General features: G+C 38.5%; 1 protein-coding gene across 3 annotated transcripts in view; it reads right to left on the bottom strand.

Annotated features, from left to right (window-relative positions):
- The window catches only part of LOC122526419 (hemicentin-1-like), a 189,181-nt gene that overhangs the window by 24,942 nt on the left and 136,579 nt on the right, over positions 1–27,660 (bottom strand). For all 3 annotated transcript variants that reach the window (XM_043649812.1, XM_043649813.1, XM_043649814.1), the window contains 4 exons: positions 23,793–23,943; positions 6,701–6,903; positions 3,212–3,322; positions 2,021–2,227 (listed from right to left, as the gene is read on the bottom strand). In XM_043649812.1, the coding sequence (XP_043505747.1) occupies positions 2,021–2,227; positions 3,212–3,322; positions 6,701–6,903; positions 23,793–23,943 (672 nt within the window). The remainder of the gene's footprint in view (positions 1–2,020; positions 2,228–3,211; positions 3,323–6,700; positions 6,904–23,792; positions 23,944–27,660) is intronic.

Genomic DNA, 27,660 nt, shown 5'->3' with positions numbered 1-27,660 from the left:
GGTAGTGACGTAACTTCCGGCATGTCTTCAGATCGTTCTCATTCTTCAGACTTTTCAGTGGAATTTAATAAAAATCTAGGATATCTTTAAGACATAGCTTGCGCGCGAGCCTTTTACTTGCTTAGTATTATTATTAACAAAAATTACGCATTTTTGTTTATTCATTTCGTTTTTTTTTTCTTTTAATTTTCGCAGCATGTTTTTTTCAACGTCGAATATTTTTCCAACAAATAACTTCATTGTTCTTACCAGACTTGTTTATAATTTTCGTTTCGTTTCGTTTCGTTCATTTGTAATTACGTTTTCTGTGTTTCTTTTTGGCTACTACTATATTTCGTATTTCCAAGTTTTATATCGGTAAATATTAATGTAACGTAAGTATACGATACATTTGTTATTCATAAAATCTTTCGAAATCTAACGAAAAGAAGCAAATGATTTGGCCAAACAATAAATATGCATGGCAAATAAATTCGCTCGAGTTCGATCGATTATAGAGTATGAACCTTTAGAAGAAAATTTACTTTCTTATTCGAAGAGGAAGAGAAGCTTGCCCGAGCGCAATATATTTCGAAAGAATTTATACTACTAGCATCTTTCGTATTTCTTTTCTTAGAACAACAGAAAAGGTTTCTCTCTTCGCATTTTCTTCGGCCAAGTTTTTTCGTTCGATCGCTCGGGTATTCTGACAAAGTTGAAGCAAAAAGAAAGAAGGAAATAAGAAATAGAAGAGAAAGAAGAAGAATAATAAGAATAAGAATAAGAATAAGAATAAGAATAAGAATAAGAATAAGAAGAAAACGAATAGGAAAAAAATAGAAAAAAAGAAAAACAAGAAAAACACGAAGGAGAAGAAAAAAAATTAAAAAAAAAAAAACTGAAGAAGAGGGGAGGGCTGGAGGGCTGGAACTTGGGGGTGGTTGGTTGACTGAGGACGAAAGAATAAGGGAAGCGCGGTTTGCGTTCGCGGTTACGTCCAACTTAAAATACTTTTTCTTAGGCCAGGTTCCAGCTTCGTTTGCTTAACAACGCAGATTTTTCTCTTTGACTCGATTCGTAAACGCATTCTCATCCGAAAAGAGAAGAGAAGAGAAGAGAAGAGAAGAGAAGAAGGTCTGTCTCGACGAGATGGTAGTATGAAGGAAAAGAGAGTAGGGAAAAAGTGTGGGGGGGAAATGAAAGAAAAAAAGTAAAAAGAAAAGTCACTTTCAGCTGGAGCTTGTTAAACTCGAAGAAACAAACGACACTGGCCAACGAAAATGCTCTCTCTTTCTTTCTCTCCCTCTCTCTCTCTCTCTCTCTCTTTCTATCCTTTTATTTTTTTTCATTTTCCTTCTGTTTTATTTTGTTTACCATTCGTTTTCTTATTTTCTCGCTATAGTAGTTCCGTCCTCTTCTGTTTCTTACTTACGTTTCAACCAGTCCCGTTGAAGTTCCCTCGGGAGTTAAGCCAAACTCTCCCATCTCTTACAAGATGGAACGAGGAAAATCATTTGAAATGGCAATTGGAATAACGCGAGTGGGTATTTCTTTTGGCGAAAAGCGTCTAAATTAGCAACATGAATGTTTCAAATGAAAGAGAGTGGTAGAGATCCGCGTAATCATGTAAATTTATAAAATATCCTAATATTTCATATGCGAAAAAGTGAAAGAGAGGAAGGAAGGAAGGAAGGAAGGAAGGAAGGAAAGAAGGAAAGAAGAAGGAGCAGTAGCAGCAGCAGCAGCAGCAGCAGCAGCAGCAGTAGCAGCAGCAGTGACTCTTTAAAAAGAAAGGTGGAATAGGATTCAAGCGGGTTGGGCAAAATACGTGTCTCCTTAACAAGCTCCTCCATTCGCATACATATGTATGCAGATGCAAGAAGTGTCGTATAATTTGGATTCGTGAGATAATGAAACCCAAGCTGGTTTCTAAGAAGATACGAAAGAGAGAGAGAGAGAGAGAAAGAGAAGTTTGTCTTTAGGAACGTTGTCTAAAGGAAAACGAAGAAAAGGGTAAGAGAAAACGGTTGAATTTACTCACGATGCATTTCGATCGCGACCGAGACAGATTCAGGTTGACTGATGTTATTGTTGGAAGCCTGACAGGTGAAGACAGCGTGTAGATCGGCTCGAGAGAGATCGGTCACGATCAGAGAGTTTCGACGAAGGCCTGGAAACTCTCCTGACATGTCTTTCGAATCTAATAAGGTTTCACCTCGCCACCATTTAACCGTGGGTTCTGGACGACCTGAAAAATAACAATCAAATGTTCTTATTAAAAATCTAAATCATTTATTAAGTATTTGACATTTTTAAAGAGAGAGAAGGTTGGTTATTATATTATTGAAATAATTCATCGAAAATAAGAATTAAATATGAAAGTCACTCGAGCGAATAAAAAGACAGACAGAGAGAGAGAGAGAAAAGGGAATGGGGTGTTCGTTAACTCATAATTTATAATAATCGTTGCGTGAGAAAGAACAAATTCTCAAGGATGAATATAGGGAGGGTTGGTCGTAACGAAGACAGGAACAACGGGGTGGTCGAAGGGTCGTACGTCTACGGCCTCATTATCTTTTTCCATGGATCCATTTTCGCTGTTTCAGTGACAATGCAAAAGTGGAGTTGGGGAAAACTCGGAGAGCAGTGCGGAAAAAGAAGAAGCAGAGCAAAACTTGGTGGCTAAACAGAGAAAAAAGAAGGTGAAGAAGAAGAAGAACTCACATCCAAGCTTTGTCGTATAAATCCGACGTGTCTCCTTTAGGCGACGTTCATACGAGGTAATAAAAATAAATTCATTATCGTTATTGCCTTCGTCGACGTAACGCTCGGCCAGATATTAAAATATAATAGGGGTAAACTAAAGCCAGAACGAGCTAAAAACCAGAGCAGAGCCAAAAGAAGATAAAACGAGCGAAGCAAAGCCAAAGCGGGATGATCGCAACGGGGTGGGGTGGGGTGGGGGGGTTAGAGGGGTGCGTGCTCTACGACCAGGCTTCTTCCGTTTCGTCTACTTTTTTTTTTCCTTCTTCAAAGATTTATCTTAATGGATCAAATTTTCTCTAAAGGGCTTTATAAAAAAGGAAAAAAAAAAAAAAAAGATAAACCTTTAATAAGACGCAAACGCGATAAAAACGGTCGATCGTATTGCGTTATTTTCCTATCGTTACTTTTTACCTTCCCTGCGTTACGATATACCAGCATAGAGGGAAAAATGTATAGTATAACCTACCTCCTGAGACTAGGCACGTTAACTTCATATTGCCACCTTCTTCGTATGGTCCGGTTACTTTCGATACAACATTTCCACGTTCGTCGATAATGTTAGGCGTATGTGGTGGCACTGAAAGAAAAAAAATAATAAAAGAAAAATAATAACGTTAAGATTATTTTGACATATATTTTTTCGTACATATCATCTATGTTCAGTTCAAAGTCACAAACTATATATACGCAAAATGACTTTTTATAATTTACTTAATACAGCTATTAATCTTAATAGTAGTGTGCTAAAACATTAACATTAAAATCTGACTATTTTCCTTATTAAAAATATGTTTGACGAGAACACAATAACTCAAATTTAACGTAAATGTTAATTAGCTATTTTTTCGTCTGAAATTGTTAGACGATATCACGAGGAAAATTAAAAATAATCACGAATGAATTACGTATGGATTTATTTACATTGTTTTATATATTTATCGAACGTCAGATACGGCTTAAGGAAAGTAATTTAGTTTCTTCGTTTATTCGTCCAGTAAGAAGCCAAAGAGCGACGGCATTACGACGCGAAAATATTGCCGATCAGGGAACGGAAATGGTAGTATTTTGTGACGCCGGAAGACTCTCAGTAGATTTGTTCGAATATTATACGACATTACGAAGGAGCAGTGAGATATTTGTCGGTATAATGTGACAACGAGAACTACGAGGAATCATCGATTTTGTCCCAGCACATGTTGGGAAACGTTAAATCTTTTTTACATTTTGCATTCCGCATCGTGATTTTTATCCATCGTAGATTTATCCATTATAAGTAAAATATTGTTCGCGGATTTCATCGTATTGTTTTGTTTCTTTCCCCTTTATCCCCTATTGTACGAGTCGAATATCGTCGGAATAAAAACCTCGGGAATACAGGGTAAACTAAAATATAATGATACTAGAGTAATTATTCCGTCGAAGTTTAAAAGCTTTTGATGAATACGATAAAAAGATTCGTAATACCGTTGTAAACGCGATCACATACACGTGCGACCTTGTGTAAAGAAATAGGTAAGTACAAATTCCGTTCGTAAACACAATGAAAAACATTCCGAGTTTCTCTTTTAAAAGCGAGGCGAAAAAGAAGAGAAGAACAAAAAAAATCAAGGGAATAGCGGAATTATGCTCAGTCGGGAACTACTACGTTTAATCGGCTTAGTAATTCGCCATTGCTGGGGACCGTTTTACCATTGAATTGAATTGAAAATTATCGCGAACACGCAAACAAAGTTACGAAGAATAGAGAATTGACGTAAGCTTTGATGGATGATCGTTCGGATTGAAATCTTGTTGGATTGAAATAGACGGGTTTTCGAATTTAGAAATTCCAAACGAATACGAACGACGAACGTGCAATGCTTTGATTTAGATAATTAAAATGATTTTATCGTCATCGAATAAAGCATTAAATTTAACGATTCTCGAAGGATCAAATATTATATAATCAAATGTTTTATTGGAAATAGGTTGCTAATCATCGAATCGATAAACTTTTGATATCTGTGTCGTTTGAAAGCTCCAATACAAACGGTTTTATCGAAACTTTCAGATCGAATAGTTCATAAAAGATAAGAAACCACGATAGTTAAATCACGAAAAATTTAATCCGATTTTCCGGTTTAATATTACGAAATTAATAAAGCATTTGGAAAAAATAGTTTATTTTCGTTTTAAGGTATGTCTATCGATTCCAACGAATTTTTCTACAATAAATAAACGACCTGTGCAATATATAGACAGAACTATATATAATAAATAGTTACCTACTTCTTTTTTTCTTTTCCTTATTCTCTGAAAGACTTTAAGGTTGATCGTGTCGGTATCCTAAGAGCCATTTAGCCCGGCAAAAAATTACCTTCACGTTATCCGTAATATCCGATCTAACGATACGAGAACAAAATTGAGAGAGAGAGAGAGAGAGAGAGAGAACGGTAACTGAAAGAAAGCGTTATCGTTTACTTTGCCATCAATTTTTCTTCTTTTCTCCTTTGATCCAGCAGCACTACGCTTTTTCACTTTCGGAAATTGCTCGGTACACCTTTACCTTCCATGTTTCCGCAACTATTACGATTATACTTTTGAATTGGGAACAATACGAACGACCTAACTCAATACAATGCCGACTATAAAATGTATCGTATGTATGCTCTCGCGTATAAATCGTATAGAATATATAGAAAACAATTCGCTATCGCTAAAGCACATGTGCGCATGTGTATTAATATATAAATAAATACACACACACACACACCCATCTATAAATTTATATATACATATATAGATATTGTAAATATATATATGTATATATATTATATATATATATATGTATATACATATATCTATATATATTTATATAGAGAATATGCAGAGTATAATAGAACACACGCGTACCAGAGGTTCAGATACATGGATTACACATTAAACTATGCGAACTATGCGAGGCTTCCTATTGGCCGAATTTCCACATAAATCGTGGTTTGTGCTGCCCGTGCGAATTCCCATGCCGTAGATGTATTATGACAATAAGCATTACTGTCGGTCCTTGCATTGATAGGGTAACCAATTAAATGTTCCGTTGATCTATACACATAGTTAAATGTAAATAAATTTGATATGCAAATCGTTATCACCTCATGAACCTGTAATCGATGTATCGTAATAATATCTTTTTAACTAGTCGTCTTTACAAATGTGAAAATACATGTACGTCCTATTCTAATATATTTATTAACATGTATATATATATACCTCATGTATTACATTGAAGGTGTAATATGCTTGGGGAAAGAAAATAAGAAAAAAAAAAGAAAAAAATATTAGATCTCCTCCTTTCTCGTCTAACGTGGAAAAATCGAGATCGGAGAACGATGTTGCGGATTGTGTACGGCGAAACAGCTGCTTATTTCCACAAGTTTCTTAAAGGAGAAAGAAGAGCTCGTGCACGCGCGCGCGAGAGAGAGAGAGAGAAGAAGTGAATGCGGATAAGAGAAGATGATATTGGTGCGAGCAAGGATGGGAAGGTATGAGCGTCGGTATGGGTTTAATGTCCCGGAAAAATGGCGCGGCTTCCGCGTACTTACAACACCGGCACGTGGCTACCCTGATAAAACGTCGTAAGAAGGGTGCGAATACGCAGCCAACATGTTGCAGGAGATTATTATCGCGAGCTCCCTCTTCCGTGAGATCGTTATGAATTTCAAAGAGGATACACCATGCACGTTACTACTTTTTCTCTTTTTCTCTTTTTTCTTTTTTCTTTTTTCTTTTTTTTTTATATTTTGCTTTTTCTTTTCTTTATATTTATTTTCTCTTCAACAGATATAAACTATATTTATCTATGCATTCGTTCGCGTTATTTGCAAGGTTTATTGCAAGTTTATTGCACTCCACGTTATCTCATATATAGAAATTTGAATTACACGCGCATAATTAAATATGGAAATATGTTACTTACCAATGATGTTCAGATAGATCCTGGAGTTTCTCGTAGGACTCTTGTTGAAATCCACCCGACATCTGTAATCTCCCTCGTCCTTTTCCTCGACGTTATTGATAATTAACAGAGCCGGATCGGTGTCCATTCGAAAGTGCGTAAACTCGTTCAAATGGTCCTTGTTTTTCCACTGCTTTTCCGGATGTTTTCCCCTCATGTCGAAACTGTAAAGAGAAAGAGAGAAAGAAAAGATACAAAGAGTTACTTTTGGATGCTAATACCTTATCCATAAAGACGGTTGGGGGGGGAGGAAGGGAGGGAAAGAAGGGAAAATAGATGGAAGGGGTTGGAAAAATAAAAGAAGAAGATGCAATTGTTTCTTAGCAAAACAAATCTTCGTCACGTTGAACGTTTATAACGAGGGAGAGTACGACGTTTAATAAAAGACGATCGAAGGGGAGTAGTGGTAAGCTGTCGCTTTCTCTCGCAAAGTTTCATTAACAGTAGAATTAAGCCGACGCGGCGGACTTAAGTTTCCTCAACAAAATCCTCGGGAGTTATAATAAAGGAAGAAATTCATCTGATAATTTTATAAAGTATCTTCGAGTCTTGGCTCCTCGATCTTATCATAATTATCGTTATCATTATCATTATCATTGTCATTGAAGCTCTGTTGCAGCTTCCGCCACCCCCTCCTCCTCCTCCTCCTATACCTCATTCCAACCCCCCACCTACTCACCTTCTCTTCCTCATTCTCATTTATACGTTTCTAGGTTGCGTCTACTCGAGGGAAAGTTTCTTTTAACGAGAGAACAAGTTTCACATTATAGACGAATGGGAGATAGGAACGTGCCGGAGGTACCGCAATACTCTCCCTTACTCGGTACGCTTCCGGCACACAGTCCACGTAAATACCGCGAGAGGCTGAACGAACGGGAAGGCCATACGATCCGGTTGGATGCCGATCGTACCGATTCTACGCGTCTGTGTTTAGGTGTATATTCATCTTGTATTACGAACATTACACTGGCTAAAGGGCAAAGCCTCTATGTAAGCGAGGATGTGCCTACCGAATCGCTTGCTCTCCCATATGCGACCAAAAACACGTCAAACGTTTCTCGTACCTGTTAGTAAATGTCTGCTTCAGGCTGTATAATATGTACTCGCCGTATGTAATAGGTACGTATTCGCGTAACCTCCGAAATGTTCATTCGTTCGAAGATTTCTTATCGTCGAATTAGCTAGATTCTACGTTGTAGTGGATTAGTAGACTACATACCAATCAATGAATTATGAATTCGTTCTAAATGGGGTTCATCGTATCTTCGATGATTATGTTCGTTTTTGAACATTCTTTCTACTTAAAATGTTGCCTGTTATTCACGTCTAATACTTATTTTTAGTTTCTGTAATTTTACTAAAAAATCGATAAATCATTGATCGAACATCTTTCGTTAGTTAGTGTATTTTATATAATACGTACAGTACGCAGTATTTCGGTGAACAACGATAAAGCGTAATAGAAACCGTTTGGGAACTACTTGCAAAATGGTCTTGCATCAATACAGTCAATTACGCGAACGATATTAGAATACTTCCGGTTATGGAATGAGCATAGTAGACTCGATAGCGGTGATATCTGAACGTCGATATTGGGGGAAGGATTTCGATGTTGCGCTAACGGCTTCCGATGCGAAACAGCAAGGTATAACGGATTAGCGGTTAGATGTCCACATCGAGACGTGGTTACGCCTGTCACATGCTGCTGCGGTTAATTACAGTGCGACATCTCCGCACACGATCAGAATTTAGTTCATGCTATTGTGTTGTAGTTCATACGAAAGGGAATGTTTCACCTGAATCGTCCTCGATTGTATTTCTCTCTGTCCGTCTGTCTGCCCGCCTGCCCACCTGCCCTCCTACCTACCTGCTTGTCCGTTTGTCCGTTTCTATCTCTGACTCTCATCATACAAACCATCTCTAAATTTTTGTCAACTAACATAAGAGGATTAATGGGAACACGATCGAACTATAATTACGTGATCCGATACGATCATATTCGGTTCAAAACACCGCGAGATTGATATAGAACTTGATTTGAAATTAGATCGCGTTTGATGTCGAATAGCCAAGATGAAAGCCTGATGCCTGCTCGATGAATCTATGTTTATGTTCATTATACTAACAAGTTCAATTCGTTTGTGTCAAGCTGAATTCTACTAAACAGATTCGCAATAAGGGTCGCGTACAATCGAAGTCTATCTCTCTATTTCTGCAGAACCCTATGTCGTATACTATTCGATTGTTATTTACAGGGTTCTAAACACGTTGTATCGTATTGTTGTCAGTCAAAATATGCATATAATGATTTAACTCGCAATCGTATGTCAAATGCATCCCTACGAATCTTCCTAATATTATAGATGAGATTTAACAATGAGAAAGATGAATTAGACGAACCCTAGGATGACGTATCTTTGATTTTCGGAGGAAATTATTATCGATTAAAGTATTAAGTGGATAGATCGTAAATAACAATCAAAGAGATTTGTGAGTTGAAAAATTGATCGTAAAGTTTTTTAGTGGTGGCAAATAGGTCCTTGGATTAGACGTTATTTTTCGATTACACTCGTTCGCGAGATAGATTTTCTCAAATTTTTGTTCTCACTTTATATCCATTCGTCTCTCTTCAATCTAACGACCTCGCAAAATTTATAGCATAAAAAAAAGATAAACAAAGAGAGAGAGAAAAAATACAGAAAAAGAAAAAAAAAGAGAAAGTTTAGCGAAGAGGAAGAAAGTTCGGTTATGTTTTCATGTTATTTCGGCAACTATGTCGAAAGTTTGAAGCTTATGTGTAGGAACAGTTTGGTAGGACGGTGCAGTGGGTACGACGTTCCGTCGTAAATTTCTACGAATGCTGTAACACGTCTGCACACTACACTCTCTGCTCGTTCATTGTTATTATGCCGCTCCGCGTCGTTATGAATTTTATGACTTTACGCCGTAAGTAATACGCCGAAATTTATAATACCCAGCGAAGTATTAATGCGAATTCTGACGATATTCTCATAGTCATGATAAATCAATAATTAACCATTATTTTACTCTACAATAATTATTATGATTTTTTTATAAAAAATATATTCTTTCTATTTTCTATCAAAAAGCATAAAATTAACGAAAGGTAGGCGTCAGATCGGTGTATATAAATTGAATGAAAGCAAAAGGTAAATTTTATTCAGAATATATCACATGATTATCATAAGTAGCGTAAATTATGAAAATATGTATATAATGTTATACTGCTTTATATATTTCGCTATTAAATAAACGAGTAATGTAAAATACGTTATCGTTTATTATATCTCATAGAACTAAATCAATGATCAAATTAACGTCGAGCGTATAAAAATAAAATACAAATAATTAGATAATATAAAGTAACTATTTGTAATACGAATTAGAGAGAAAACGTAAATGGTTGTTAATTATCGTTAAAAGTTCGAATCTTTAATGGATAAATTATAGAAGGAAAATGTAGGTAGGGATTATTAAACGGAAATTCTCGTCAGGTCGTGTCAGTCAGGTTTGATACGGGATATACGGGACGCATCCGGTCGATGGCGGGTTGGTCCAGCGACCTTCGTCGTCGTCGATGTGGTTCGGTTCTCTGCCACGACGATGGTCTGCAGCATTGGAGCGGTTTTCCTGCGGATTAATAACCGAAGGCCCCCAAGTTAATTAGCTTGCCGGTGTAATACGAAATACCACGGGCACGTGCCGCGGTAATGTGTCGACCGGTGACTCCACTTGCTTCGAAGCCGCTGCTCTGCTATCGATGTTACTCGTAAGAGTGAGTGAATGAGTGAGTGAGTGAGATATAAAATGAAAAAAAAAAAAAAATAAAAGAGTAAAAGCCAACGACGTGGAAACCGCTTTTCGCAAGCACGGTCACGTGCTATCGTTGTACGTGAGAAAAGACGGGAAGAACATTCACGTCCATTGTTACGCGAATCGGACGATGAAGTTCTCCTACGTTCCAAGTATTCTACGATAGACCCTTCCAACCTTACCAGTTGTAACTTCATATCCTAGAAGATCGTTGTTCCTATACTATAAAGATTTTTTGTTCTTCTCTTTACGACAATCAACGGATATAAAACTCATAACAAACAAACGAAAATAGTAGTTGTAAAAGGGGGTTACAAAAATGGAGTACTCCAATTACTCGCTTTATATCCGACGACAAGTAGGATGATAATTTAGATGGAATCTAAAAGACTAAAAGATGATTTCCTACGAATGGTTCGATAGCAGAGGTAAAAGAGATCGAGATAGAAGGAAAATCTTGCTAGGTTCTCTCTTCCGTGAGCTAGTAAGCGCAATCTAATTTCGCTGAAATTGCTGAAAATGTCATCGATCCTGTCGGGCTTCCTTAAGAAATATGATGATATCGAAAAAGTTCTTTTTATCCTCCGCTTTTTTTTCTCTCTTTCTCTTTCTTTTTCTTTTCCTTTATTTTCTTTTTTTCTTTTTTTCTTTTTTTTTCCTACGTCTCTCGTTTATTTTCCTCTCTTTTTTAAAATAATTTTTCTATTCGTCGAGACGTCGAGTGAATCGATGACGAACTAGATAAGAGTCGCGATAAAGAGCGAATATACCGTTGGTATTTCAGATCAAGGTGAAAATGTGATTTTGAGCGCGACAATTTCGTGCACGATTACTACCCGGATTTTCAATTAAACCTTCTCTCCCTCTGCTGCTTGATCTCGCGTTATAACGAAAACTCGAGAGCATATACGGTGATACGTGTGTATGCGTTCGTACGTGTATCGTACGTTGCGTGTATGTAATTATAGAAGTTAAATTTTGATTTTATACTTTCCCATATAATAGCTTTATTTCATATCGTCTTATTTCATCGTATTTAGCGACTGAAGAATAATTTATCAGTAATATATTAATATCACTCATATAAGGTTTAAAGAAACGATAATAATTGGTTAATATATTTCTTACATTTTCTATCAAATATTTCGAGATTTTTCTTTTTTGTTCATTTTATTTTAAATGTCAAACTATTTATGAACGCTCATTAGCATGTTTAAAATGAGATAACGTCGATAAAACGGAGAGAAAAAAGCTTTCTTTATCGCTTCAATAAGTATCAATTAAAAATGTCCCAAGTAATTTAACTGATGGAATAAAAATCTATAGAAGTTAACTATTTTCAGAAGGTGATATAATTAAAAGATATCGACATTGTCGTCGATGTTGTAAATTATTCTCTGACAAGTAGATATATATATATATATTTCTTTTTTTTTAAAGCACAATGTATTCTAACCAGCGATTGATTTTTCAATTCAAACGAAATTACTCGTGCGAATAAAATGTTTTCTCTTACGTCGTGAGAAAATAAGTCTTTCATGGTTTGTGGTAGTATGCTTTAGAAGAAGGAGGGTATAAGACCATAAGGATGAGGAAGTTTCGAGATTGCGGTGAAATAGAGAAAGAGAAACACACACACACACACACACAAAGAGAGAGAGAAGCGCTATCGAAGAACGTAAGTCTCATTAATTCGAGAGTGAGACATTCGCGGCAGGGTAAAGGCTTTTCGACGTTCTCTCTTCGACCACATTGATGGTCGTATGCGTAATGACACACACGACTATATCCTGGATTTTCAATTAAGCTCCAATTCCCTTTGTCAGCCACAAACGTGGCATCAAGATGAATTCCACCCCTTATTATCAATTTCTCCGATGAATAGGATAAATTTAATGATATATATATATGTATATATTAATAAGTAGGATCCCGACCAATGTGTGCATCGATTGATCTCTATAGATACGTCCACGCAAATAGATTATTATCGAAATCGAACGCTTATTACGTGTTAACGGATATATATTCTCGATTTCGATTTAATGACGCATTAATTCTACCTTAGCAAACGAGCTACGAATTTTGCAGGGGTTTGGGGTGGTGGCGTGTTGCTACAGGGTTGTAAGAATGAGAAAGCAAAACGAAAAAAAAAAAGAAAAGAGAAGAAAAAAAATAAAAGAAACTTTAGTACAAAAGTCTGACGTTAACGACCGAAATTTAAGAAGGATTTGCATTTCGACCGTTGCCTCTTGCCGCAACTTGATAACGACTCGATTCCAGCCCAGCTCTGTCTTTGTTTCTCTTCTTCCTACTTTCTCGTTCACTAGGGATCTAAGCCTTCTCTTCTTGCTAGTAATTAATTCGAGGCTCGTTTTACGTATCGCGTAGCACCGTCAACGGGTGCAAGAAAGAAAGAGAGAGAGAGAGAGAGGGAGAAGGAGAAAATGAGTAGGAAAAGGTGGTAGTAGTTGTGCGTGTCTAAAGAAGAGAAACAAAGTGACAGGGATAGAGAAAGTGTGTGAGAGAGAGAGAGAGAGAGAGGGAGTGAGAAAGAGAGACGACATTCGAGGCTCGAAACTTCTGCAGCAGCCGACGAGTACCGGACGAATTATGCATTTTCTTGTCGCACCGGCGGATAAGAGCCAACTGAATATTAATGCTGCTGGTGTAATAGTTTGTAAACTAGGTCTCGAAACGTCGACTGGATCGTTGTCCGAGTCGGAGAAAACGGAAGTTGCAAAAATCGTTAGTGCTTTAAGTTCCGGCTGTGGAAAGGCTCGAATGATACGATCATGACGTTCCCTACCCAACGAGAGATGATCGAGACCGTTGGTACTTGCTATGTATACATAGGTGTGTGTATATATATATATACTGTATATATGTAAGGTAAGATCTAAAATTATCGTGAATTCTCGTGCCATGAAAATAGTAACGTAGACGAGACGTGGTAAAAGAGAATTTGGATAATTATATAATTATATAAGAAATGCTGACATGAATGGAAATAGAGATAGAAGCGTACGTTTGAAATTGGGGAGCACGTAACTATTAATATTTAATAAGATTTCTTAATAAGTCATGTAATATATATTATAGAATTTCTAGACTGAACAAATTTCTAACCGATACATTTTATTTTGTTAACAATGTATTTAATAATATATCAACGAGTTGTAAAAAAAAAAAAAGAAAAGAAAGAAAGAAAAAGTATCATTATACTCCATCATTATATACTCGTTACTTTTCCATCATCCAGGTGTTTGTCTTAGGAGAATCAAAGGGAGCCGAAGTAGTACTAGTAGTAATAGGAGGAGGAAAGGGTAAGGGTAAGGGTAAGGGTAAGGTAAAGTAAAGTAAAGTGAAGCGTCGCGATGCGATGCAGCCCTTGCGGCACTTAGCCTCCGTTGTGAGAAGTGCGCACCTGTCCGTTCTCTTACATCCCAGGGCTGTGAGGTAATAAAAATATCTACTTGACGAGGGTAGCGCACGTAGTATAACGGTAAGTGGCCGTTCTTAGCACACGCTTGTATTTTCGATCACGAGTACCTATAGCCGCTCATTTGCAAACTCATTCTCTATTCCCTCCCGTGTTACTTCGCGCTTGAAACTCGCGTCCTAGCTCGCGGCCTACGTTGGCACGCCCTCGTCCTCCTCTCCCCTTTCCTCCCCTTTCCACCCCATTTTCCTTCCTTCGTCCTCACTTCCGCACCTTCTCGCAATATCTCCCTCTTTCTCTGTTTCTTTCTTGCTTTCTTTCTTGCTTTCTTTCTTACTTTCTTTCTTACTTCCTTCCTTTCTTTCTTTCGTCAGAGAGACGATAGACCAAGTAGCAACTACCACGTCCATTATTCATACCTACTTTTGCATCGCTACCTTCCATCTTGAAAATAACGCTTCTGAAGTATGGTGCTCTCGCCTCTCTCTCTCTCTCTCTTCGATTTCTTATCTTTCTTTTTCTCTCACATTCTCTTTCTCTTTCAAACGAGATCTAAGATACCTCGAGTCGAGAGTCGAATTAATAAAGAGAGAAGATGTTTCGAAAGATAAAGGAAACGGGCTTCTCGCGTATCTCTCTTTCGTCTTTCGAAAGATTTGCCGCTTATGACGTTGTAAAAGCACTTGAAAAGTTCGCCGTCGAGGTTTCCGTGCTCGTGCAAAAGAAAAGAAGAAAAAGAAAGGGAGAGAGAGAGGGAGAGAGAGAGAGGGAGAATTGGAAGAAATAAAATTCAAGGGGTGTAGTTTCGTCCATCAGTCACGTTTCCGGGGTGATAGGCGAGTTGGTGGATGAGAGGGGGCGAGGAGTGGTGACGTTCTTATAGTAGGAGGAAAGCACATGGGCGGATTTTAGCCTTCTCACCTCGTAAACGAGTGAAAACTTTGAAATTACCGCGAATACACAGCGACACGTGGCCTCTTAGAGTTTTTCATTGATCGTACTACCTTTCGAATCCACGTAGATCCGTAAGAACGCAAGTAATCCGAACGTAAGAAGAATCGAAAATGCGATTAACTCTTCTCGCGCGCCCTCATCGACCCGCACCTAGCATACTGTAATCTTTCCGCAACTTTTCTAATTCTTTTTACCAAACGAAAGAGATCTAGATTATGTGACTGGGATACCATTTAAAGGCAATAACGTTTAAATGTATAATTATATCTCTACGAGATCATTCAACAACATTATCTACTTCATTATTCGGTGTTTAGCATACTCGTTTTATACGCGTATGTATATATAAACACGTATGCTTGTATGGATCTATGTAAATAGCACGCTAATTCGTTAAAATCGTTTAGTACTTTGAAATGTAATTATCCGTTTATGAGACTCATCCATTGTAATTGAATCGTTCATAGATATTATTAGTGAATTAATAAGGGATTTTAATTATCGATGCGATAGATTTATGCATTTTTTATAACGAAATAAATATCACAAAAGGAGGCTATTTTCTTAATGAGTTCTAATTAAGAAAATATTATGCATATTAACTAAATTACTATCTGCTTTGGCTATATTATTTTGCATATTATTTAATTAAGTAAGCGATGTATTATACAAATAAGGCTTTAACGACGTTAATTGACAGGAAATCAAGATAAATTGAGCTTATAGCGTAGAGCTTTTCTCGTTAAATTTTCCTTTAAATATAATTCTAATAAGTATATATATATAAATAATAAATTTGTGTAGGATTAAATTTTGCTGAAAGATTTGTCGAAGAAACAAATACCAGTGATAATGGGTGACCGTCGACGCGACGGTCAACGCGTTAAGTTTTTTCTTCGGTTTCGCACGATTTAACGTGGCCAACCATTACCTATCGATAGTTTCGAATACGTTCGGTTAAACATATAATATTAAATAGGGATCACGATGTCGGTCGATTTGCGAGGCGCGAACCTAACTCGTAACTCCTTTGGGGTTTATGGATTTCGTCGGTGGATAGAACGTGGAGGTTAAAGAGGAGGTAGCGTCGCGTATAATGTCGGTTGCGGTGTCGGTGGTAGCTGCGGCTGCGGCGGCAGTGGAGAGTAGTGGACGACGAAGGGTCGCGTCCCTGTGAAGGGGGAGGAAGCCAGTTGTAACAAACAAGGCGTACCGTAGAGACAAGAGCATTGTCCCTTGGCTATATGTGACTAGCCCGTAGTATAATGTACTCTCTCTCTCTCTCTCTTCCTCTTTCTCTCTTCCTCTTGCTCGCGCATTCAGCCCTTCCCCCATCTCCCTTTCTCCCTGGCTCGCACCCTCTCTTTCGTCCCTGATATCTTCTACGAGGACGTACGTGGATGTATTCACCACCTTGGGCTGCAACCTACTGCAGATCCAGCGCGTTACCTTCCATTATACCGTTCCCTATACCGACTAGCGTTGCTGCGAAACAAGCGACTAAATGAAGACACATTGCTTTCATTATGAACTAGCTAGTGCACGGCAAGTACCAGCACCGCTGTCAAGCCATCCTTGCCCGCGGCTCGTGTTCACCGCAAACCTCCTGTTCGTAGTCTTCCTTACCCTTCCTAGATACCTCTTTTCCTTCTCCTCCTCCTCCTCCTCCCCCAACTACTTCGGATGATCGCGAAAAAATAATCGAATCTATTTACAGACGAAAGGGCGACGAGGGCATCGATCCCTTTACCAGCAAACCATTACCAGTACCAGCGAATGTTCTTATCCGTCTAGAAAACTACGACGACACCTGGGATGCCGTAAGCGATTTATTAACGTGCAAAAAGATCCTTTCGAGAATGGAAAAGATGAGAAAGGAAGACGGTTGCGAAGGAAAGGCATTTGTCTTATTCAAATCGTACCGAGCCGTTATACGGGAAACTGTAGAGAATCTGGTACAGAGAAATATGTAGAGGATCCTGGGACAGCACGACTATAATGGTAGCAAGTATCCTTCTCCCTTTGCCTCGAGCTTCAACCGTTCCATCCTTATTTTCTCTTTGCCCTCTCACTCATCCTCTTTCCTTTCGCTTTACTCCGTTTTACCTTTCTTCTCTCTCCCTTTCTCTTTATTTTTCTCTTTCACCGCCGGCAAGCACCGGCCGACCTGTTTACACGCTCCCGGCGGCGGTTGGGACGACTCTCTTCCAGTTTTCACTATTTTTCACGTAATTAGAAGCCGGATAATTTATTTAACAACAGGCGACGCGCGTTCGTGGAACTTTCATCGTTTGGAGTCTCTCATGGGAATAGCCAGAGACAGAGAGAGAGAGAGAGAGAGAAAGAGAATTAACGCTACGCAAGTGCAAAGTGCGAGAGCTTGCTTTGTCCTCTTTCGGTTTTCTAGGAAAAATATGCGTTTCACCTTTTCTACTACAATATATTCGTCGTCTAGGTATACGTTACCTAGTATATACTCATATACGCCAAGCGTATTCCATCATTTCTTCTTACAGGATGACGATTTTATTTCTTTACGTCTTTTTTGTTTCCTTCCACCCTTTTTTTTCTTTTTTGCTTTCGTTTACTCTTTTGCACTTTTTTTTTCTTTCTTCTCTACTCCCGCGGATTTTAAATTACTTTCGACTCTTTTATTCTCTCGTTAAAAAAAAAAAACAAACAAAATAAAAAAAAGAAAAAGAGAAAAATGATAAAAAGATAAACTTTATCCGGCGATTAAGTTGAACAGTAGTAAGATGCCAGCGTAAGGTTTGATAAATGGGGTGTAAAGGGTTTGCGAGAAATGACAGACAGCAAAACTCGTATTCACGCAATCCTTCGGTTATAGAAAGGTGTCAGAGCGAAGTATGATCGTTTCGAGTAAATCGTGCGAGTTTAATCGTTTCCTGTCGGTTTTCTCAAAGTATGCACGTGTGTATACGTGTGTACTCATAAACTTGCGATTATATGAATCGACATCTAACGCACGAATGGATACGAACGGAATGCATTTCCTCTTTCGGTTTTTTTATTTCCGTTTTTTCTTTTCTTTTTGTTTTTTCAGTTCATTTTAAAAACGAAACAATTAAGAAACGAAGGAAGACGAATAGTCTTTCGAGATACGTGACCGCGCTTTTAATACTCCCGCAACTCGTCGTCGTCCACTTTTTATTGTTTTCTCGCGTGGGAACCGATTTCCAGGCAGACTAGCCGAGTTTCATAAATATGCATGAACGACACAACGCAGGCGGATCCATGACCTGTGGATTAGTCCGGGAGTATGCTCAAGAGCCGTTACGATGAACGTCGGTAATGTTATTTACCGTATGGATTAGTTTTGATAATGGTAACGAAATGTCGACAAATATTATTCCTATTCCAGCAAGATATTCTTTCTTTTTTTTTTTTATGTATTATATCATATACAGAATGATTTGGGATATTGGGAGAGAGGGGTTATTTGATCCTTTTTTCTTTTCGTTCTTCTTTTTAAATAAAAATAAATAAAAATGATAGAGAGAGAGGAAACAATCATATATCATAATACATCTTAATTTTTGATATATGCGAATACACTGGTGATCTAACACGAATGCTACTGCACTTTATTTTTTAATGTAACTTAATTATCTTTCTTAAACAATTTTGATTCCTTTTATTATTCTGCGTATGAAAGTATTAATCTGAGATTATCGAAATGTTAATACATAATTTACGAGACATTTTACATTTCATATCTTTACTAATTAAAACTGCCTGATCATATAAGAGTACTCTTTTTTATACTACTTAAAAATATCTGATCAAATGAGGAACACGTGTCAACGATACGAGGAGCACGTGCGTGTTTCGAACCCATTCTAATTCCGATGTAGATATACTTTCGTATTCTAAAATCCAACGGAGATATTCACGTGTTCTGATTAATTTCGACTCACCTTATATCGCATTTTATGAATTCGAACTTGTATAAAAAAAAAAAAAGAAAAAATATAGAAGATGAGCTTATCCAGTACAATACTAACTAAAATTTTCAGAAAGAATTAACCGTACCTCCTCGTTATTCTCTTTTTCGAGTTTTGGATTGGAATGGAAGATATGATATTTTGGTCGGGGATATGAGAGGGAAAAACTCGGAACGGCGACAGGAAATTGAATAAAAATCCGGAGCGAACGGAAAAGTTCAGGCGTGCAAGCTGTGCCAGTCTGTAGACGAACGAATACGGTGAAGCTAATAGGCGTTACGAGGACGACTTTCAAAGGATGGTGCTGCTCTCCGAGGGCGATGTTGCAAAACGCAGCCGGGAGAACGTGATGAGAATGTCAAGTAACGTTGGAAGAACTAGCATGTTCGAAAAAAAAGAAAGAGAGAGAGAGAGAACAAAGGAAATAGATCAAAATGTTCAATCCAACGAAGAAGATAATTGTGATCATAATTATGAAAGTGGTCTAAGTCATATATCTCTCTTGTTTCGAGATTTTTAATATTGAATTAACAAACACTATCGAACAGTTCATTTTTGACAATATCCGTGAAAATTGTATTGAATTAATGTAGTTTAAAAATAATGTGATGTTTGAAATAACTTATAAACTTATTTTATTTGACTACTTTCATAATTATGGGCACGATTCGAGGATAAGGGAGAACACTTTAATGAGTTTAACGATAGTCTGAAAAATATCGAAGGGACATTTTTCTGTATGTCGGCGGCATTCTTCTTGAATGAATGAAAAAAAGAAAAATATTAAAACGTTAGAACATTTTCAAAGGATTCTTCAATGACGCTCGAGAAAAAATTACTTGACTGATCGTCGCGGATCACGCGCGTTTACCCACCAAACCGATATCGCGTTTTGCACATTTTGCTTAACGTAGCGTTAGAAAGTGCAATTTGTTGGTGGGATTCCAGGGACTTATGTAGGTACATACAAAACTACATGCTAGCGTCTTGTAACGTATGCACGTCCGTCAGTAATATTAGATTGTACCGGAAATGACATTCGCCAAGGGGGGGGGGTAAAAAGGAATAAATTTGACAAGAATGAACATTTGTCGCGTGATCTTATTTTTATACGTTCAAACAAAAGATCACGAATATTTAATATCTTGAATGTGTTTAAAGCTTCAAGTATTATATTCTAGATTACAATCGTACATTCAATTACGATCCATAAATAATATTACATTATTCAAATATGACGTGGAGCAATCATCATTGAATAATGGGACGAGATCGACAAATATCTCTCATTTGTACGAAGAACAATAATAACGAGACGAATTCTAAAATCTAACGAACGACCCTATTATCGATAGCGATAAAAGTGGTAAGAGAGCAATTATATGCGACTATCGAAGCATTGAGTAGTTTCTTTCTCTTTTCGTCAATAACCTATCATCATATTTTTGTTCTATACGAGAATAAGATAAGTCCCTACTCTCGTCGAATGAAAACAAACAAATTCGATACTATTTGTAACTTAGTCAAGGGCTACTTTTTTTTGTTCGATTCACATCGACTAAGAACTTGTTACTTAACTTAATGAGTACTATATATCCTCGAAGTCTTGAACTCTTCTATATATATATATAAAATCTTGTATGGTATGTATATATATATGTATATAGAGAGAACGTTCCGCGAACAATGAATAAGCCTGTAAGTTAAGACTTAAGCCAATCGGCCAATTACAGGCAACTCCGCGCTCGAGCTTTACATCTCAGTGGTAGTAACCAAACAGCGCTCGACTCTCGCTCGATAGGCTTAAGACTTAAGTCTTACATTTTGCATTGTCTAATGGACTTAACTTCGGTCAAACTACGTGCCTGACCTGTTCCGATATAGGTGCACCGTACCTCCTCCCTATGTTTGTCCGACTATAAACTCGGTACGACTACTGCACCGTATTTCGAAGCGACTTTCCTTCTAGCATCCACTCGGTTATGGGGGTTTCCGGAGGAGGAGAGGGGGTGGGGGGTGGTGCAAGGAGCCAAGACAAGCGACTTCGCGACTCTGTGAGAACAAATCTATAATCGTCCAAGTACGTGTATAACTCCATAGCTTAATTCTAGCTTTAGTCTCTTGGTATAAGTATTACAATCTAACAAGTAAACGAACGTTTTAGTCGCCATAAAGATCGCATGGCAGCGCGATAAGTGGAAGTAGAAAGGAAAGTTTGCCAAACCCGTTGTTTTGCGTGCGATAACGCGAAAATCTAACTTCGATTAAAGTAATCCAACAAAATAGCACGAACGGACTGGTTCTTTTATTCTCTTTATTTTTTTTTTCTGCTTATTTTTTTATCGTTAACTTTCGATACCGTGGTTATGGAATGTCCTCGCATTTGGATTATTTGTTGAAATATTTAAACAACTTTATCTGTTATAATATTTCGGAATGTGTCGATTCAACTGGTAATTTTATGGGAATCCTACGATGGAAAGGAAAAACTTGGTGGTATTCGTTCATATTGATGATTACTAGGTAGTCATGCTAGGTAGGATATGCAATCCTATTCTCGGTAAGCCCTCGGAGTAGACACTCGTTCGCGATTTACAATTGATACGGACGTTGTGAGCACTTAAAGCGCTTCATTCGCGAAAAGGGTAATAATGGTTTCTAAGGTAGAAATCGTTGTAGAAATCGTCAGAGTAGTCTAGCTATATACTTGCGGTCATATAATGAAATCAATCCCTGTTGAAACGTCGTGTTAAGTAACGAAGCGTGCGGAGTTAGTTGTGAGCTAGTTTTAATACCTTGTCACGCATCGCACGTAACATTTAGACGGTGAAAGAACGGCAACGGTCCGTCCGTACGTTCGTTGGAACGTAGTTGGTTTAAAAGTATTGTTAGTTGGGATATCGATTAACGTTTCACGCGATTAACTTTTCTCTTTTATTTTTCCCGACTGGTAAATTTGAGTTAACATGTTTTTTCCCGACGAGACCAATGAAGAAGGTTCCTACGAGACGTAGATTCGAGTAATACATATTGTACGATTAAATCAAACGGATCTTTTAAGACGAAAAACTAAATAGTGCGAATTTATTATTACGAAATACAAATCTTCCTGGGTAATCCGATTTTGCCGTTATAATCGGCTTTTGCACGGAATCAAAAATTATTATCCGTGCTCATGCCCGGTGTACGGATTGAAATCAACGAAAAACGCAACAAGAATATAGATTGTCTTTTTTCATTTCTGTATCTATTTTATTTCTTTCTATTTTCGTTCCTCACTAATCCTTAGGAAAAATGGTATAGAAGATTCATGATACTTGCAGAAAGTAACGAAGGAGGATACAAATTGTTCGTTTCTAATGCAAGCTCTGTTTATCTATTTATAAAATCTAATCGAAGCAAACACAGAAGGGTTTATTTCTTTTGAATTCTTTTTATATTATCATAGGTGTTATCTTATCAATAGTGTTTGAAAGATTAAAGGGTGATAACAATTAGAAAATCTATGTGGAAAACCGAGGTATAATTTTATCATTAGCCAAGGAAATAATTGCGAGAGACACTAAAGGAAACCATCGCACTTAAATTGCATTACTCGTGACACGCCATTATCTTGCTACCGCCTAGCTCTCACACCTTTTAGCTAACCTTCCCCTATTTCTACACAGAGAATTTACCCTTCCTCTTCGCTACTCACGATGTTTCCCTTCCATAGCCTTCCAACCTCCTTCTCTACTCTTATGGTGTTCCCCCACAACGTTCCTTCGGTCGGTCGCTTGCTACGTAGCATGCGACTCCATTATCTCTTGACTCCGGCTTAACGGAGTAATTCCGGAAGGGATGACATACCTAAGCCAAGTGGCTCATGTGACGAAATTCATCAAGGGCATCGGTAGCTGCGTTACACCGTAGATACATACATCAGTGGTTACGGTTTATTGCCTGGATACGTGATGAGGGGATCGTTCGTTATGCTGTTTTTTCCAGTCTAAGAAATAATCTGTCCTTGTAATAAGGAAAATCGACGTAAACATTTTCTAATAGTCGTTTAAAGTTCTCTCGCGACTACATAAACACCCCATATTCCTTAATTTGTGATAGATTTATGTAGGATTCGTGAAAAAATTGGGCCGTTAGACTGACGGGACTAGAACCCGGATCTTCCGCTTTTCGGGCGACTGCTCTTTAACCATTGAGCTATCCAGGACCCACCGTCCGTAAAGCAATGCAATAGTAAAACTTGCTACTTGGTTGTTTATTTCGCGATTGTTACTTTTGAAGTTCTTAATAATACATTGTTCTCGATATTTCTTGCTAGCCTACATTTCAGTGATCCTGCGTCACGTATCTAACACATTCATAGCACAACCAAAGACGAGATTATACTTTCAATAAACCTTAAAAGGGTTCTATAGTTTTTCCGGACTACAGATACATAATAATAAGGAATCGAATTCTTTTGAACGCGATTAAACTTCGAAGGGTCTTTAATTTCCAGATATCACACAAATGTTACGAACGATTTAGAAAATATTTTACGTGTATGCATATGCATTGTTAGAACTATATATATATGTATATATATACGATGCAAGTAACACGTTCAAGAGAAACAAAGAAAGAGAAAGCTTCCTTTCTTCGAGCATGTTCTTATCGTCGTGCTTAACGAGCGCAAGTCACGTTGCGTATTCTGGCTAGTAGTCTTTTTATACTACCTCCGTTCGAGGCCGTAACTTAACCTCATGGGAGGTAAAGAGAAAGAGGTAGGGTTGGGGGGTGGGTGGGTGGTTGAGGGTTAAAGCAAAGAGAAGGAAAGCTATAGAGAAGGAACACGAGAGATCGATTCGGTCGCACTCACCTGTAGATAGGTGTCATGTCGTTCTTGTACCAGACGACCAAAATGGCAGAGTCGTGTCCCGAAACGGTCGAATCGTTGTGTCGTGGTGGACGAATATCGCAGGGTAGTTCGGCTGTACCTCGAAGAACCGCCCTCACGGGGATCGCTGGACCTGTAAAGTGAAATCGTCGATAGAATTAACGTCGTTCTCGTAGTTGTCGTCTCTCGGTCGTCGTTCAACGTAATGGAATTTTCTCGAACGAAAAAAAGAAAAAAATGGAAAAAGAGAAAAGGACAAAAAGAAAAAGAAAAAGGAAAATAATCCAGGGCTACGTTTTAAAGGTTGAACGAAGAAAAGAAAGTTTTTTCGTTTCTTATTCTGGTTTTTTACTTTTCTTTTTCTTTTTCTTTTTCTTTTTCTTTTTCTTTTCTTTCTTTCTTTCTTTCTTTTTTCTTTTTTTTAGGGAAAACGTGGCCACCGGGGAATACGCTCAGTTCTTCCATCCCATGCTAGTAGAAAATTATCGCTTGGTCGTTTCGTTCGCTCGGTGATCTCTCGAGATAGAATCGAGGGAACGTCGAGACGCAACCCAGTACGGAGAAGGACCCTGTTGCGATTTCGCGCCCCAGAAAACGTGAATCTTTCCGCCCCTTGACTTCCCGTTGCTCTGACTCGGATATTAAAGAGTCCGAAGGGGAAGAGAGAGTAAAAGAGATGGGAGGAAGTACAGAAATAGAGAGAGAGGGGGGGGAAAGGGAGGGAGAAACGAGCCCTCTGAATATCCGTGAATTTGTCAACTCGTTCGACCCCGTCGGCTAATTCCAGCAGACCGCGGGATTTCGCCTTTTCGAATATTCGCTGACTCTAAGGAAGAAAATTATTCTTCGTGGGGGAATAGCCTTGATATATTTTAATAGAACGAGGTACGCGTCCGCGCAGTTCTATGGAAAGTGCATGCGCGTAAAAACGTGTGCTGACACCAAATTTCCTAGAAACTGTTCTCCATAGCAGTTTCGCTTGGCGCGAGTCGACGAAGCTGTTACGTCTCCCTTATTACTTTTAGTTCCTATCCGCTTTTCTCTTTCTTCCCCCCATCCTCTCTCTCTCTCTCTCAGCATTTTCATTGTATCGTTTTCGTATCATTTTGAAACAAACGTCCTGTAAGGTGAGAAATTTGATTACGAAAATATCTCGTGATTTTAAACGGTAGATTAACAGAGAGGAAAAAACGAGAAAACATTAATCCATGAGTTAGATATTTTCGTGTATACGTGTAAAAATAAAGTAATAAATAAAAAGAAGCCCCGTTATTAATCCGATAATATTATATTTATTTGTTTGCGTTAATATATAGTTTCGGTTGACCGTTCTTGGTTAATTTTCCCTGCTGACTGTATGAAGCCGAAGGCTACCGTGGCCAACGGAAGGAGGTAAGAGAAAGCGAGAGGAAAGGATACGAGAGGGATGGAAGAGAGGAGAGGACGCGGAGTTAACGTTAATGGAGTTACTCGCTGCTGGGATCACGAATGCTTTTACCTTGCCTTACCTTACCTACCTTGTATCTACCTACGGCTGAGGCAGTCTCGCGTGTACGACGGTATAAGCGTATAAAACAACGGTTTTCACGGCGTCTGCTAAATTTCCCCTGGGCTGCCTCCGGTGCATTATGAGTCCTGAAGGGTGGCAAGTATGCGTCGCCGCGTTACCGCTTCGCGTGATCTTTCCGCCATTGTTACTTCGGAGAAACGGAGCACGAGGAACGGTAAATGTTGAAAAGCGTTTTCAGAAAGGAGAAATCCTGCGTCGCGAGATCCTCCGCAGTCTATCTTTTAAAACGTCACCTTTCTTTGTTCTAGGAGCCAACGTTTTCCGCAATGATAAATATCCTGCCCATTATTTTTCGTTCTAGGATTCTATCATCGCACTCGGAATGACTCGGAAACTTCGAGCCAAGAATAAATATTGAATCTTTATCATCTTTTTCTTCTTATTTCTTTTTCTTATCCGAGCTTTTGTTATTTATTTCGTTAGACGAGCGTGCCAAGACGTAACCGAAAAGTAATAACTATCATTGATACGAGCGTCCTCTTTAGTTTAGATTTTATTCGCAAAATATGCGTTCCGTTTCGTAAGATCGTTTATCCGGTCGTCCCGATTCCATACTTCGTAAACAGGAAAAGTAATATCGTTTCGTATGCTGCGGAAGGAACGCTACTCTTTATAGAACTTGTCGGTGAATCGACGACCTGCTGAGAATACATTGTCACGCTGCTGATACAGCAGGGAACACTTGTGCGAACGACAACGTGTGTTGCTCCAATAGCTAGCATGTATTTGTAACAAGCATTCGGGAGAAAGGCTGTCAGCGAAATTCTCGACAGACAACCCGAAAACCGAAGCTTCCGTGCATCGGAGAAAGGATAATGGAAATCGAGCGTCGAAGAACACCTTTAACCCTTATATCATATACACCTAACTCCTTTCCCGAGTATTCTATATCGATTGATCACGTGACCGAGTGTAAAACGTAAGGTAGAATGGTACACCTAGGTATCAGATTAAAAAATAAAAGCGTTCTAACACCCGGTCATTCTCATTCAACGATCGACTCTTAACGGTATCGCGATAGGAGAGACCGGAAATCAGTATTACGGTAGATTCTTCTCTTCCTCCTCGAAGCTCGAACCTTATCCAGGTCGAACCCCTCATCCCACGTGCAGAAATAACCCAAGCGTGCTAGCTCGGTAAGCCGATAATCCACGGGTCAGACAGTGTCGAGAAGCCACACAACTTTGCTTGCTACCGGCCTGACACTCCTCTTTGCAGCCCCGCGAACCTACCACCAACGTTACCATCGGCAATCTGGAAACGAATACACTTTCCTATCCCCTCGCAAAACTATTCTCTACTTTTTAATATACGAGGAGTCATACTTTATCTACGGTGCACGGAGTTCCTGCTCGCTTGCTCGCTCGCTTGCATGCTTGCATGCTTGTGTGTTTCTTCGGTACGCACGGTTTGCCGCACGACGATCGCGAACGGATTACCATATAAAGCGTGTACAAACAGAAAATAGACGGGGAAAGATGTATGCGTGACGGTTTTCTCGATACGATTTTCGAAGATGACAAGCACCGCACTGTACTGCAGTTGTCCATGGCAAACGCACACCGTTTATCTCGCGCTATAAATTCGACGCTCTCGAATGAAAGATTTTCTTTGCAATCGAACGTTCTTTTCTCTCTCTCCTCTTTTCTATTCTTTTCTTTTCTTTTCTTTTTTTATCTAACCGAACAAAAGCAGAAGATGATGAAGAAGCTGCTGCTACGAAGAATGTTCAGAGAATTCTTGCGTAAAACGTTTGCCTTTGGCGATAAAGAAAGTCGAGTAACGTAATGGAGGACACAAGATCGTGTCCAATCGTGGTACAAGGTTACACGATCTACGATCGACCGACGAAGGAAACACTCGATAAACGGACCACCGTACCAACGTGGTGTAAGTGTAAGCCGATGACGCTCCAACGTTTGAGAAAAGTCTTGTATTCACCACCGAAGGCTACCAAGCGTTCCATCACATAACATCATCGTTGCTTTTTGTACTTTGACTCTTTTTTTTGTGCTTGCTAGCTAACTTCAAAGCGATGAGAAAGGGAGAGAGAGAGAGAGAGCGTTCGACCACTTTTAATGAAGTTCCTGTTTGCCATCCCGACTTCCCGCAGGAAAATGTAGACCATGGGCGTAAAGGAAAAATGACCGTTTACAGAATAAAACCACCATGAGAAAATAAAAGAGTCTTCTCTCTCTATTTCTTTCTTATTTTTCTTCTTTTTCTATTCTATCATTTCCATACCTTTTCTATGTTTTCCCTCAATTCAAAGTAACGAAC

The sequence above is a fragment of the Polistes fuscatus genome, unplaced genomic scaffold (assembly GCF_010416935.1).
Source record: "Polistes fuscatus isolate 324 unplaced genomic scaffold, CU_Pfus_HIC Scaffold11, whole genome shotgun sequence".
NCBI classification, from domain to species: domain Eukaryota; kingdom Metazoa; phylum Arthropoda; class Insecta; order Hymenoptera; family Vespidae; genus Polistes; species Polistes fuscatus.
The sequence above is the reverse complement of the archived record's forward strand: the minus strand, read 5'-3'. Positions and strand labels throughout refer to the sequence as shown.